Source organism: Theobroma cacao, chromosome 1 (assembly GCF_000208745.1).
Source record: "Theobroma cacao cultivar B97-61/B2 chromosome 1, Criollo_cocoa_genome_V2, whole genome shotgun sequence".
Classification (NCBI taxonomy): Eukaryota; Viridiplantae; Streptophyta; class Magnoliopsida; order Malvales; family Malvaceae; genus Theobroma; species Theobroma cacao.
This window is the reverse complement of record NC_030850.1, coordinates 6694595-6707239: the sequence shown is the minus strand read 5'-3', so window position 1 is coordinate 6707239 and position 12645 is coordinate 6694595. Positions and strand designations below refer to the sequence as shown.

The following is a 12645-nucleotide window of genomic DNA, read 5'->3' as shown; positions in this document are numbered from 1 at the left end:
AGAAAGGATAAAAAAGAAATGGGGAACAGACACTACAAGAAATACGGGAAATAGGGGGCATATTTATACCAGCGTTACTGGTATTTTATTAAACAAAAGAAATATTCACCAGTTGGCAGCATTTAGCATGGTAAACATTTTTGTGTTAAGGAATTTTCTGCCATTTCAGGTCAAAGCCCCGATGTCCTTCACACTGAATTTTTAGTGCTGTACTTGCATCACAACAAGAGTAAAAAGGAGTTATGACTGTTTTAACGCTGGACACTTCTTTGGTTTGTGTGCTGGCATATAAGGAATTCTACACTATTGTCACTCTGCACTGTCTCACTCTCTCTTGCTGTCCTTTCACTCTTTGGCTTTGCTGGTACTTTTGAGCTTTTGAGCTTTTGAGCTTTTGAGCTTCGTTTTCAAGTTTTTTGCTTCAATTGGGTTAAGCATTTAATATTTTATGTTTGATCTTCAATTTCTCTTCTTTGTTGAGGCAAAAGAGGTTAGGGCTTTGAAAGCGTTTGCATCAAATTTTTTACTGGTATTGTTGGATCTTTCCTTTTGTTCATAAATCAAAGGCAAACTTGGAGAATCATGAGCATTTGTAGAAACTCCAGTTTTCGACAACGATGCTTTTTTAAGAAATCCTCGCTTTCATCTTTTGTCCTGGTAATATTTTTTTTTTCTGTTGTTCTACTTAACTAGTAGCAATTTCCTTCTCTGTAGTGTTTTCTTTGTCAATTTTGAAATATAAACCAACTGAGAGCATTGGATCATTGGAATTTTTTTCTTTTCTTTTTCTATTTCTTTGTTCTGGGTAAACTGAAACCTTTTTCAGTTTGAGCTGATTCGCATAGTTATCATTTATATTGGGTGTAGAAATTGTCTGTTCGGTAAAGGTTTTATGCTCAGCGTGAAATTTTCTTCAATGAGATGATAATCTAAAATGTAATTTCACATTGTGGCACCACTTGCTTCTCACCTAACCATCTAGTTTTACTTTTTTATTCTTGAAAATGACTTTCAGCAAGGTAGTACTTAAATTCTGTGTTAGACATACACACACATATATATAGAGGGAGAGGTAGACTTGTTTATCATGTGATAGTTGAGTCACTATAGCTGAAAAGAGATTGAAAAATGCTAAGAAGATTCCAATCAATACTCGAGAGTAAGAGGATCGGTTGAGATATCTGCAATAAAGGCAAAAGAGATTGCACTCCTTCCTTGTAGGACTTTGTCTTTCATCTATTCCTCTTCTCCACACAAGTAGCTGTGTTAGAATCTGGCTTGAAAATGGTGGGGGATTTTTAATATGATACAATAAGCTTTGTTGCTTCCAAAACTAATTTGTCAATAACACGTCTTTATAGTGGCAGCCTGATCATATGATAGTGTTTCTTCAAAACAAAGGGTTGTGTGCAAAATAAGGTCAAATCCTCTGATACAGTTGAAATGAAAGCAGGGTAGCTTGCTATACATTCTTGCAACTTACATTCGTTTTGATATAACATTACATCAGATTAAAGTGGTTGGGTCATATCCTACGAGACGTCCTTCTATGCATTAACATCTGACCTTAAACTTGGAACTGATAAAGTTAAACAAAAATATGATTCGACTGCCGTATGCACCATAGCACACCTTATTCATTTATTTCTAAACTTACAGTGAAACTGCTTGCTTTTAGCCATGTTTATGATGAGAAGAAGAGAGAGAGCAACAGAACCAAGTTAATATGCATTGTTAGAATGGTTTTAGACTTGGCCATGTCTTTTCTATTATTTCATACTATGAACGCGCTTTTCTGTTGTTTGGCTGGAGAAGTAGTGGCTTCTAAGAAAGCACCTAGTTATGGAAGCAAAAGGCTAGTGGAAGATACCAAAAAAAGCAAGTTGTATCTACTGAGATGTTTACGAATTTACTCATTTGTTTCCCAAAAGGTGGTCGTCCTCTCTACAATGAACATGTTGAAGCAAAGGGTTTTTCCTCTCTGTAAGCCCCAACCATATAACCCCTTTTCTTTTGAAAAAAATGCTGTAACTTAAATCCACAATATAATAGTTTATTAAGAGTACAAATTTTCCATTAAAAATATTTAAGATGTTAGTGATTTATATTCATGCCTAATGCCTTGAACTTCTTGTGGCAACATGAGACAGAAGCCACCCCATTGCATTGAAATGTTTGAATAATAACTCACAGGAAGGATGGGTGTTTCATGAATGCAAAAACAAAAGGAATGGCAGGAATTGCATGAGCTAAAAACTGCAATTATTTTATGTTGTGCATGCTTTGATTTCAATCATTGCCTGTTGATTTTAAAATTTGATTTGTCTTAGGAGAAGGCAAAAAGTTTAATAGTTGAGCACTCTCAGTCATCTTAAAAAAACATGGCTTATATGGTAGATAAGATATTCACACAAGTAATGGCCAAGGAACGAGAAGTGGAGCCTATGGCTGACCCTGGCCAACTAGTTTTAAGGCTGTTCTTTTGGAACTTGTGAAGTATACAGCAAGAGCCAAAACTTGCCCAAATAGTAGACTGATAGATCTTACATGGAACAAGGGAATAACATCTGTCCAAGCTTCTAAGCTTGGTGAAGTAAAATTGGTTAAAGGCTCTAAATAGTTCTCTATCTGTATGTTTTCATTAATTTAGTCCTTGTACTCAAAATCTAATCAATCTATTCTCTCAATTTTGAAAATTAGAATAATTTAGTCTTTTCCCTTACGTTGTCAATATTTATTATTCGAAGTGATGATATCAGAATTGAAGTGGTAATACCATGTCACTTTAACATGTTAACGTGGTAATGTCACGTGACATTGACATGATTATATGACAATGCTGATATAATACTGACATGATAACGTGGTAACACTGACGTGACAGATTAAGAAAAAAATATTTTAAAAAAAAATCTATATCATGTTATAGGGATTAAATTGAATAAAAATATACCATACATGAATTAAATAATATTTGAAAAATATAAATTTTTGAGTAGATGGTACACATACTTATAAATAAGTCAAATTTTTAAATATAAAAGGTTTACGGTGTTAAGAAAAAAAATAAATATTTTTTTATTTGATTATTTAATTCTAGATTATGTATATTAATTTATTTTCTTTGCAAAAATTAAGTTTAAATTGTTCTCTTATAAAGAAAATTTCAATATGTTATAAAGTTATATTTTATAAATATCATGATTAAAATCATTATTACTTAAAATTTCCTTTTTTTATTAAACTTAATATTATTTTTAATGAGATAATTTCATAATCCATTCATAAAAAGAAAGAAAAAGATTTAATTATCATTTTTAATATATGTATAAAATCAAAGTAAAGCCATTAAATGTGTTAATGACAAAATAACTGCTCAAGAAATCATCTAACTTAATATATGATATTATATTATATATATATATATACTATATATNTATATATATATATATATATATATATATATATATATATAAATCAATTGACTCAATAGATCAATTGGATCAAACTGTTTTATTCAAATCGCATTTGGATAAAATAATTCAATTCAAAACGTATGATCCAATTGATTTAATTGGTCAGTCCTTGATTTTAAAATTTTGAATTAAACCTACCAAAAAACTAAATTAATTTTGTATATATTAATATATAATATATATTTAATATTTTTAATTTTAATTACTATTTACTAAGTTACATTCTCCATTTTCACTTCTTCATTTTTATTTTTTAACCACCTGTCCCTTACTCTTTCTTTTTTTTTTCACCTAGTCACCTTTACACTTTGCTCTTTCTTTTCTTCAAAACCTAAACCTAAATTCTAAACTCCCTAAGCAAGCTGCAAGCCCTAGTCAACTGAATCAATTTGATTACTTATATACAGTAAAATTTCTATAAATTAATACGCTTGTGACTATGAAAATTTATTAATTAATCAAGATATTATTTAATCAATAAATTAATAATTTATTAATTTAAACATTAATTAATAAAAATTAATTTATCAAAGTATTTTTTATTTATTTTTTAAAACATTGAATTTAATACATATTGTGTGTTGTGATTATATAAATATTACCTAATTACCAATTATGAATTATCATTATTCTATATATTTGTTTAACCAAAAAAAAGTTCATGAATGTAATTAGTCTTATTAAATACAAGTCATAAATCTATCTATTTTTATAATAAATGAAAATTACATTCGATGTATATTTAATTAATATACTCATGAATATTAAGTGAAATAAAAATATTTACAAAAAGAACATACAATATCATAAATATATAACTAAATACAATGACTTCTTAACTCAAAGGTGTGAATAAATAAAAAATGATGAATGAAATGCATAAAGTATTACGTGAATACAACATAGAAAATCCAAATGCATCCAAAAGCAATTGCAATAATGGGTGTCGGAAAAGTTTAACTTGCAAGTGAGTCAAGTAATAATATCATATACGATTAAGAGGTCATTAGAGCATTTATCAGCCAATATCAATTTTCTTTGTAATACGAAAACACTACATTAGAACTTTTTATTGTATTAAAAAAAGTTAAAGAAAAAGTCTAAAAACACATCAATTTAAAAAAAAAACATGAATTATTAGATTCATGTACAACTAAGTTCATGATTATCTTAGTTCATGAATTCAATTTAATTCCCAAGAATTCAAGTTTAAGTTTCAACATCCTTATCATACATAGAAAAGGAAAGAAACAAACTAACATGAAAAATGTTGCACTTGCCCAAATAGTAGATATTGACAGAGCTTACAAGGAACAAGGAAATGATGAACTTTTAAGGAAAAACAAGGGAAAAAAAAAAAGAAACGGTTTATTGAGAAATAAAATCAAATTCTGGATTTCTTCTCTACATTTAAGGCTGTTAATGAACTTTTGCTGGCAATGACAGCAATGAGCCAGCCCCAATACCAAAATTGTACAATCATTAAATTTTGCAAAGCTTTTGAAGGAAAGATGCAGCTGATTATTGCAATCATTGCCATATTTAACTATTAATATACATACATATACACATATGCCATCCAGAATATGAGTATAGAGAATCATGGATTACAAATCACTCACAATCAGTATTGCAGTCACCATCGCAGTTGCCATATTGGCGAACCATGTAGTTTCAACGAGAGGCTTTTCTGGACAGAAAGAAACAGAGCAGATGGCAGAGGTCAAAACCATTAATAAGCATGCTACCACCAAGACTATAAAGGTTAGAGAAACTAAACAATTTATATATCCATGTACTTCAAAATTGAAATAACTGATCAGATAGATCATGTCAATGCTAACATAATATTCGTTGTTGCAGACAACATTTGGGGACATCTTTGATTGTGTGGATATACACAGACAACCAACTCTTTTACATCCTTTGCTTAAGAATCACAAAATTGAGGTTCTTGATCCTTTTTTCAATAATGTTTTTCCTCATATATCTGTTATATTCTCAGTATTATTTCTTACAAAGATGCATTAGCAACAACTAAAGTTTTCTTTAGTTTTTGTTGTCGTTGAGATGCAATTCAATTTGTTTCCATGAACTACATCTACTAATATTGATCTTTATGCCAAAACAGATGAGGCCTGGTTCAGCTTTGCATAGAAATTTGAAAAATTCTTCATTCAGCACCGAGTCTTCCTCATCAACTAATGTTGCAAAACTAGTTGGGTTGGGAAAAGGGTGTCCTAAAGGAACCGTTCCCATCCGAAGGACAGTTGGGAAAGAAAACATGATCAGATCCTTTGACTATAATAAGTTTGGGAAAAACCTATCAATAGATTTTCCAATCAAAGAATCGGGTGGCACTGGTTATGATGTATGTATCCTTGCTACTATATGTAATTGATTATGGCTAAATCTTACAGCAGTCCATATTCTTTTTTCTCTTTTTATTTAGTGTAGAAATGATTCATATAATTGAATTCATAGAATGCTGGAATCGTTCTGCGCCCGGAGAGTGGGAAGTTGATTAAAGGCGCGGCTGCAAACTTGATTATATACCAACCAAAGGTGAAAGATCACCAATTTAGCGGAGCAATCATTGAGGTTTCAAATGGATTGCCTGGTAATGCAGGCGCTATCCACCTAGGTTGGATGGTAAGTTCAAAGTTATCCAAAGGCCAACTTAATACTTGCCGATTTGCAACAACGCCAATTCTAAACTAATACTATTGATTCCAGGTCAACCCTCTGTATTTCGGAGACGGTCAACCAAGATTGTTCGCAGCTTGGGCTGTATTTTCTTCATCCCATCCCATCCCACTTTTGTTCGTTTGTAGTCTACTATTACTATTACTATCACTATTGCCTTACTAATACTAAAACCGTTTTGTATCTCTCAGCAATTAAGCGATGGGAAAATATCAGGATGCTATAATATGGATTGTCCTGGCTTTGTTCAAGTAAATCGCTACGCCACTTTTGGTTCTACTTTTAGCCATGTTTCAGTAATTGACGGGCCGCAATATGGAACCCACATGAGTTTGACCGTGGTAAACCCAAAACTTCATATGATTATTAAATAGTAATTTTCTAGAACAACATCGATTTATTTGTTCCATAACAATAGGAACCAAGTGGAAATTGGTGGGTCAACATTCGAAATGTTGGGATTGGCTACTTTGCGAACGAGTTCTTCACTGGATTAAGGGCTGGTGCCGATTTGACGCTCTGGGGAGGAACGGTGTACAGCCCCTTCCCTTCTTCTCCTCCGATGGGAAGTGGTCTTGAATATGCCGGCGGTCCTTTCCGTCGAACATGTTTCATGAACCAAGTTGGGTATGTTAATCAAGATGATGGTCATCGGTACAGTGATCCCAACCCATCTTCTGTGCTGAGAAAGTACTCTCGCTGCTATCTTGTTAGCAAAAATCGTTATGTAGATGATAAGTGGCGCTACACTTTCTTCTTTGGGGGTGAAGGTGGTGATTTTCACAGTTGTCGTTATTGAAGGATTAAATAGGAAAGAACCATTTCAATAAAATGACAAATATCACCTAAACAAATGCAGTTTGGTCTCGTTTAATTCCTTTTCTTTTTTCTTTTTGAAGCAAATTGTGATGGCATCCTGGCGATACACAGTTTCCCCTTAGATCACTATAATCTAAATAAATTATAATTAAAAATAAAACAGAACAACGCACTTAGATTTCCTTTCAATTCTGCTGGTCAGGCAATTGCACTCCCCGTCCAGAGCAGACTCCAAAGGGTGCAATGTTCTTTACCTTGAGCTTTCAAGGAAGAACAAATGGACAAACAAAGGAAAACATTAGAGACAACAGCATCAGCGAGCTGGATGTTGTACTACAATGTCAATATGTAGCCTGTATATCTGCATGTCCACGAGTTCTATACAGTTATGTAGGACTAAAGGAGAAGAACAAATGTGCTTTTTACAATGTTTTCTAGGCCAACAGATCACTCATAAATCTTATCCAAAAAAACCTGTATCATATATACTTTGATATGCAGATAACGAGGAAAATGGCTTCAGCTGTAAAAGCATGTAGCAATCTCTCAAACCATAGAGCTATACATATATGCAAATATACCAATATTGAACGAGTTCAAAACTCTCATGAACCTCTGCTGGAATGTTCAGCTTCAGAAGCATAATTGGCAGATGCGTAAGACCTACCACCTTCACTAAGCAACAATTTTTTCATCTCTCTGTAACCCCGAAGTTCCTCTAATGCATCAGAAGTTGTCTTTGATGCAACAAGCCTAGAAGATGCGATACATGAAGACCTCTAAAATCTGGTTTTGCTCTTGGATACTTTTGCTCCAAATTTCTGGCCTGGATGCTTCTGAAAAATTAGTTGAACTTGAAACGTCTTGGCGAAGAGGAGGGGCTCTCTTCAGCATACGTACAAGAGCACCAACTGCAGCATCTTGGGATTTTCTATTCATAAACAATCCCTAATACTAAAAACAAAATAAAGCAAAACACTAACTAAAAGAAATAAACTGATCTTCCCAAAAAAAAAAAACTAAAGGAAATAAACTGAACGGTGAGTGTCTGTGTGTGCCCTTAAAATATAACAAAGTAACAAAATAAAATCTGCAGTTTGTTTAATCCTTCAAGCGGATTTATAATATCCAGCATTACGGGAAAGCAACTTAAAGACTGAAAAAGTTCCATGTTGTAATAAAGGATGATAAAAGTTATTGCAACTACAATGGCAAATGAGACCAGCTACTCAGCTATTGTTTGCTGCAATTTTAGAGGTCACCATTATCCTTGCAAACGGCAAGAAGGATAGATAATTCATGAAATGACTCCTCTGGTTTTGGTCTATTAACATGACCTAGCAGTATAAAGCCCCAATTTCAAAAGGCTGCTCACTCCTGTTCTAATTAACTATTCATTAGCATAGAGTGCTTCATTACTTTTAAACCAGTTGAGTCTATCAATTGGGCAATTTCTAAAACAAAACAACATCTTTATTAAGTTCAGAGCAATTGCTTTTACACGTCAAAAATAAACTTCTTTGGTGTTTGCATTCACAAATTACCCAAGAAAAGTAACAACATAACTTAACTGAGGTTTACATGAGTTGAGTTGCATTTATTTTCTTCAAAGCTTGTGTTACTGTTTTATAGTTAATTAGTTGAGCTCGAGACATATTGGTGCAGAGTCCAAAGGACAATAGACCATTAATGTTAGAAGAATACAGTTTGAACGGGTTCTAAACATCTTACGTACAGATTCTGACATCCTTAACAAGTTCAACATTTCCATCAGCTTCCATGCTCCATAAACTTTGGTCATCATCCAAATGATCTAATACAAGCAAGAGAAAGTACACGACATGCAAATAAACTGCCACGCAGTCTTATCAGCCATTAGAAGTTTAAACCCATGCAATCTTTAAGGCCTACAAGGCTATGGCATTCAACTTTGGCTTCTACGTTAAATTAATTCTCATCCCCTACCAAAAAAAAAACACAAACAGATAAAGAGGAATCCATCCATAAATCCCAAGAACATAACCATCTACAAACCTAATGTCTAAGTACTATCACCATGAAGATCTATGAAATGGTCAAAATATGATTAAACAACAACATTGTCAACTGATTTCAAGAATCAATCTCAATTTATTATTCTGCTTCCGAAACTTCAACAGTTAACACCAGGAAAACTCACCATCAATCTAGCAACTCTAAGCCTAACCTTCCTGTCAATCAAGACTTTCTCACTGTCAGATATCTGTTCAACAATCAATTAAGATCCATAAGGAATCAAGCATCAACTGATAGTTTTCGACAAACCTCTTATATTCACTACCGACCCTGACAGATGGCCCTATTAATTAATTAAACCTAAATTTGTATTGCTAAGCACCTACACCAACACATTACAGCTCACAAACATTGAGCCTTACCTGCAAGATAAACTAGCACAAGAGTGCTGCCCTCAAAAAGGTGAAAGAACCTACATGAATATTGTCCTTTAACAAGCTATCCTTCCTATAACTCAAAACAAATCGAAAGGATCAAATTACAGCAAGAAGGAATGTGTACAAGGCTTCTGCAACCACCATGTCCTTCAGTCAATAACACATCTTCTTAATCACCCATCTTTAGGTTAATTTATTTATTCACCAACTGACAATGAGAATAAGTAAGGCAGCTTTTGTTAGAGACTTGCTCATTAGACAGGCCAAGTCAGCTAAAAAGTGGCCTCCAATCCTACCCTGTGACTTAAAGACATACTCCTACTTTCCTTACCAAAAATTATGTTAAAATAAAAGATATCTAAACAAATATGATGTAGACACCAATACTAGTTGCACGTTACAAGAAGCAGCCGAAGTAGGATTAGCACTATTTTCTGCTAAATACAACTAACACTAGAAACTTCAGCGTAGTAATATGATTGAACTTCCTCATATCTATTAAATATTATAAAGTTAACCAGTCAGGTTGTCTTTCTCAAAACAGGAAAGCAAACCTTCTTTGCTAGCTCTCCATAGATGATAAACAAATACTTATCCCAATCCCTGAACCATGATTTTCCACTACTTAGGCTACTACCTGAACTAGATATTGATTATTCAGTTCCCCAGAAGCACCACATCATGATGCTTACATCAAATCTTGAGAGATCAGAACTAGTTCAAGAAAAAATTCGCACACCCAAAGGAAAACTACTACTTTTGGCAAAAACATGATATGTTGATTCTAAGCTTTTTAATAAGTTTATACCATTTTGAGCAAATAGGACATAACAACATAGAGAAATTAGTCCAGGGTAAGTTAAAACAACCAAATCAAGTCCTGAACCAACAAAACGAGGATAAAAACAACACAGGTAGTTAAAAGTAGAATTAGTAAGTTAATCGTCTGCATTGAAACAGTGCACAAATGATGTGATGGGGTTAATTTTAAAGTAAAATTTACTTGATCTGTGCTTTACCTGCTACCTGGGTCCGTCATGTCATCATCCTCCACATCAAATGGACAAGGAAACTCAGAGTCATCAAAATCATCCTTTAAAGACCTACTAGAACTTCGGGAAAATGAAATTCGCGGTGAGCTGTTGGAAGATAACTTCACTCCAGAATATTTCCGATTGTCTTCTTCCCCAAAGGAGAACAGCTACAAGAGACAAAGAATAAATAATTCCAAGTGGCAAAACAAAATACACTAGAAACCACAAGATGCCATTATGAGTATATAAAATACCTTCTCAATAGTTGCACCAGTTTGAACTGGACCGATATTATCACTAGAAGTACCAGCTTTTGTAACTTTAAGGGGAGGAGATGGTGGCAAATTTTGTTTGCAGGACAATGCGGGGGAAGTAGCAAGCCTTGGAGCAGGTATGTTCACTGGAGCACTTTCAGAACGCAAAAGAGCTTTGGAGAGATGATACACAAAATTATTTGGTTCTATTGACTGCACTTCCAATGTCCAAGCTTCCATTCGAGTTGGCTGAATGAGAGATGCTTGGTGATGAATCCTGTGAATCTTGATGGGAGTTTGAGGCTGTGAAGGGTTTTGAGTTTTGAAGGTTTAGGGAAGAATGAAAGTCAAAGGAATAATGGCGGGGAAGTCTTTGGCCTTGTAGGTTGGCCATTTCAAAGCTACTGATGGCTAGTGATGCACAGAGATTGAAAGCATTCCAGAGTTGTAGAAAAGAAGGTAAACTGAGTTCCTTTAAAGTTGCTTTAATTTTAATGGTTTATTCCTCAATTCACGCACACTTTAATTTGCAAATGCAATTTCTTTTAAGCAGCATAAAAGTTTGGGATACACCATTCTGATCTATTTGACCTAGGACTGAACAACCTACCAAGCAAAGTATTCAGCAGGAAAATTTTCAGGTAACCATTACTAAAGCTGCATCTTAGAGTGAGTGAGTTATTTGCGCATTATTTTTTGTTATGGCTCTTCAGATAGCAACTCTATAGAATTGAATAGAATGGGAATAAATTACGAAAAGAACACAAACAACAAATACACTTTTTCTAAATTCATAAAGCAAATATTACTTTGCTTAGATCTCGGGGTTCTGTCTGTCTCCCTCTCTTTCCAGGGCCGGTCAGAGCCTATTCTGTCTTCCTCCTCTTTTTCTCTTTTTGTTTCTCAACAAGCAATCAACCTTCGTCATAGCCAACCTTGTGAACAGTGGAACCTATAGTGACAAGGTAGTCTCTCTTTTCCTATTTTGCCTTTTTTGTTCTCTTTTGCTTTGTTCTTTCCCCATTTCATTCAAAACTATATCCAATTTTAGATTTGAGATTAAAATCTCAGGTCTCTGTGCCATTATAAAAAGAACCTTGCAATGATGACTATATCTCTTAAGTCTCCCCTCTCCCACTTCTTTTTCCCCTATTTGTCTTTTCCTCTTATTTGAGATTCAGAACACCCCCAGCTTTCACGCAGACAAATTTGCTGTAGATTTCGAAACAAATCGAAAATGCTTCAATGTAGCAAAGGTGTGAGAAAGTTGATATTTTTCTTTTTCTTGTGAATTTTTTTGTTTACATTGTTAGTTTTATTACTATTTTGGCATCTCCTTCATTGTGACTTTGACAGAAAATGTAGGTTCTCTGATAACATATTAAACAACAGATTGACCGGTCTTTAGTCAATGTTTGTCTCTATAAACTAGGTGAAACTGTATGTATCAAGGTATGCTTTCTGCCTATTTTGTTTTCCTTTTAACCCACTGCTGTCTCTATCCTATATGTATGTGAATAAATGCTTATACTGACAATGGTTTGCAAAGTTGGTACTTATCATTTCTTTCCTTTTGGGTGTTATATTTGTGAATGTTTGTCTGTGAGGCTTAGCATGCATATGTGGTACAAGAGGACAGGATTACTTGGAATAAAGAAAGGCTAAAAAAGAAATGGGGAACAGACACTACAAGAAATGGGGGGCATATATATACCAGCATTACTGGTGTATTATTAAACAAAAGAAATATTCACCAGAAGGCAGCATTTAGCATGGTAAACATTTTTGTGTTAAGGAATTTTGTACCATTTCAGTTCAAAGCCCCGATGTCCTTCACACTGAATTTTTAGTGCTGTACTTGCATCACAACAAGAGTAAAAAGGAGTTATGACTGTTTTAACACTAGACACTTCTTTGGTTTGTG

The 12645-nt window shown here is 33.8% G+C and overlaps 2 protein-coding genes across 2 annotated transcripts; one reads left to right on the top strand and one right to left on the bottom strand.

Annotated features, from left to right (window-relative positions):
* On the top strand, nucleotides 5079-7049 carry LOC108661114. The gene is made up of 7 exons (XM_018117000.1): nucleotides 5079-5240; nucleotides 5340-5426; nucleotides 5608-5847; nucleotides 5961-6128; nucleotides 6213-6266; nucleotides 6374-6523; nucleotides 6601-7049. The coding sequence occupies exons 1-7, from the start codon at nucleotides 5079-5081 to the stop codon at nucleotides 6979-6981; spliced, it is 1242 nt and encodes a 413-aa protein (XP_017972489.1). The 3' UTR covers nucleotides 6982-7049.
* On the bottom strand, nucleotides 10448-11418 carry LOC18611773 (autophagy-related protein 13b). The gene is made up of 2 exons (XM_018129474.1): nucleotides 10722-11418; nucleotides 10448-10634 (listed from the first exon to the last, which is right to left on the bottom strand). The coding sequence occupies exons 1-2, from the start codon at nucleotides 10959-10961 to the stop codon at nucleotides 10449-10451; spliced, it is 426 nt and encodes a 141-aa protein (XP_017984963.1). The 5' UTR covers nucleotides 10962-11418; the 3' UTR covers nucleotide 10448.

Coding starts and splice junctions, on each gene's coding strand:
- LOC108661114 (XM_018117000.1), top strand. CDS start 5,079: ATGGATTACAAATCACTCACAATCAGTATTGCAGTCACCATCGCAGTT. Junction 5,848..5,960: donor CGGGTGGCACTGGTTATGAT/GTATGTATCCTT, acceptor TTGAATTCATAG/AATGCTGGAATCGTTCTGCG. Junction 6,267..6,373: donor GATTGTTCGCAGCTTGGGCT/GTATTTTCTTCA, acceptor TGTATCTCTCAG/CAATTAAGCGATGGGAAAAT.
- LOC18611773 (XM_018129474.1), bottom strand. CDS start 10,961: ATGGAAGCTTGGACATTGGAAGTGCAGTCAATAGAACCAAATAATTTT. Junction 10,635..10,721: donor CTGGTGCAACTATTGAGAAG/GTATTTTATATA, acceptor TGTCTCTTGTAG/CTGTTCTCCTTTGGGGAAGA.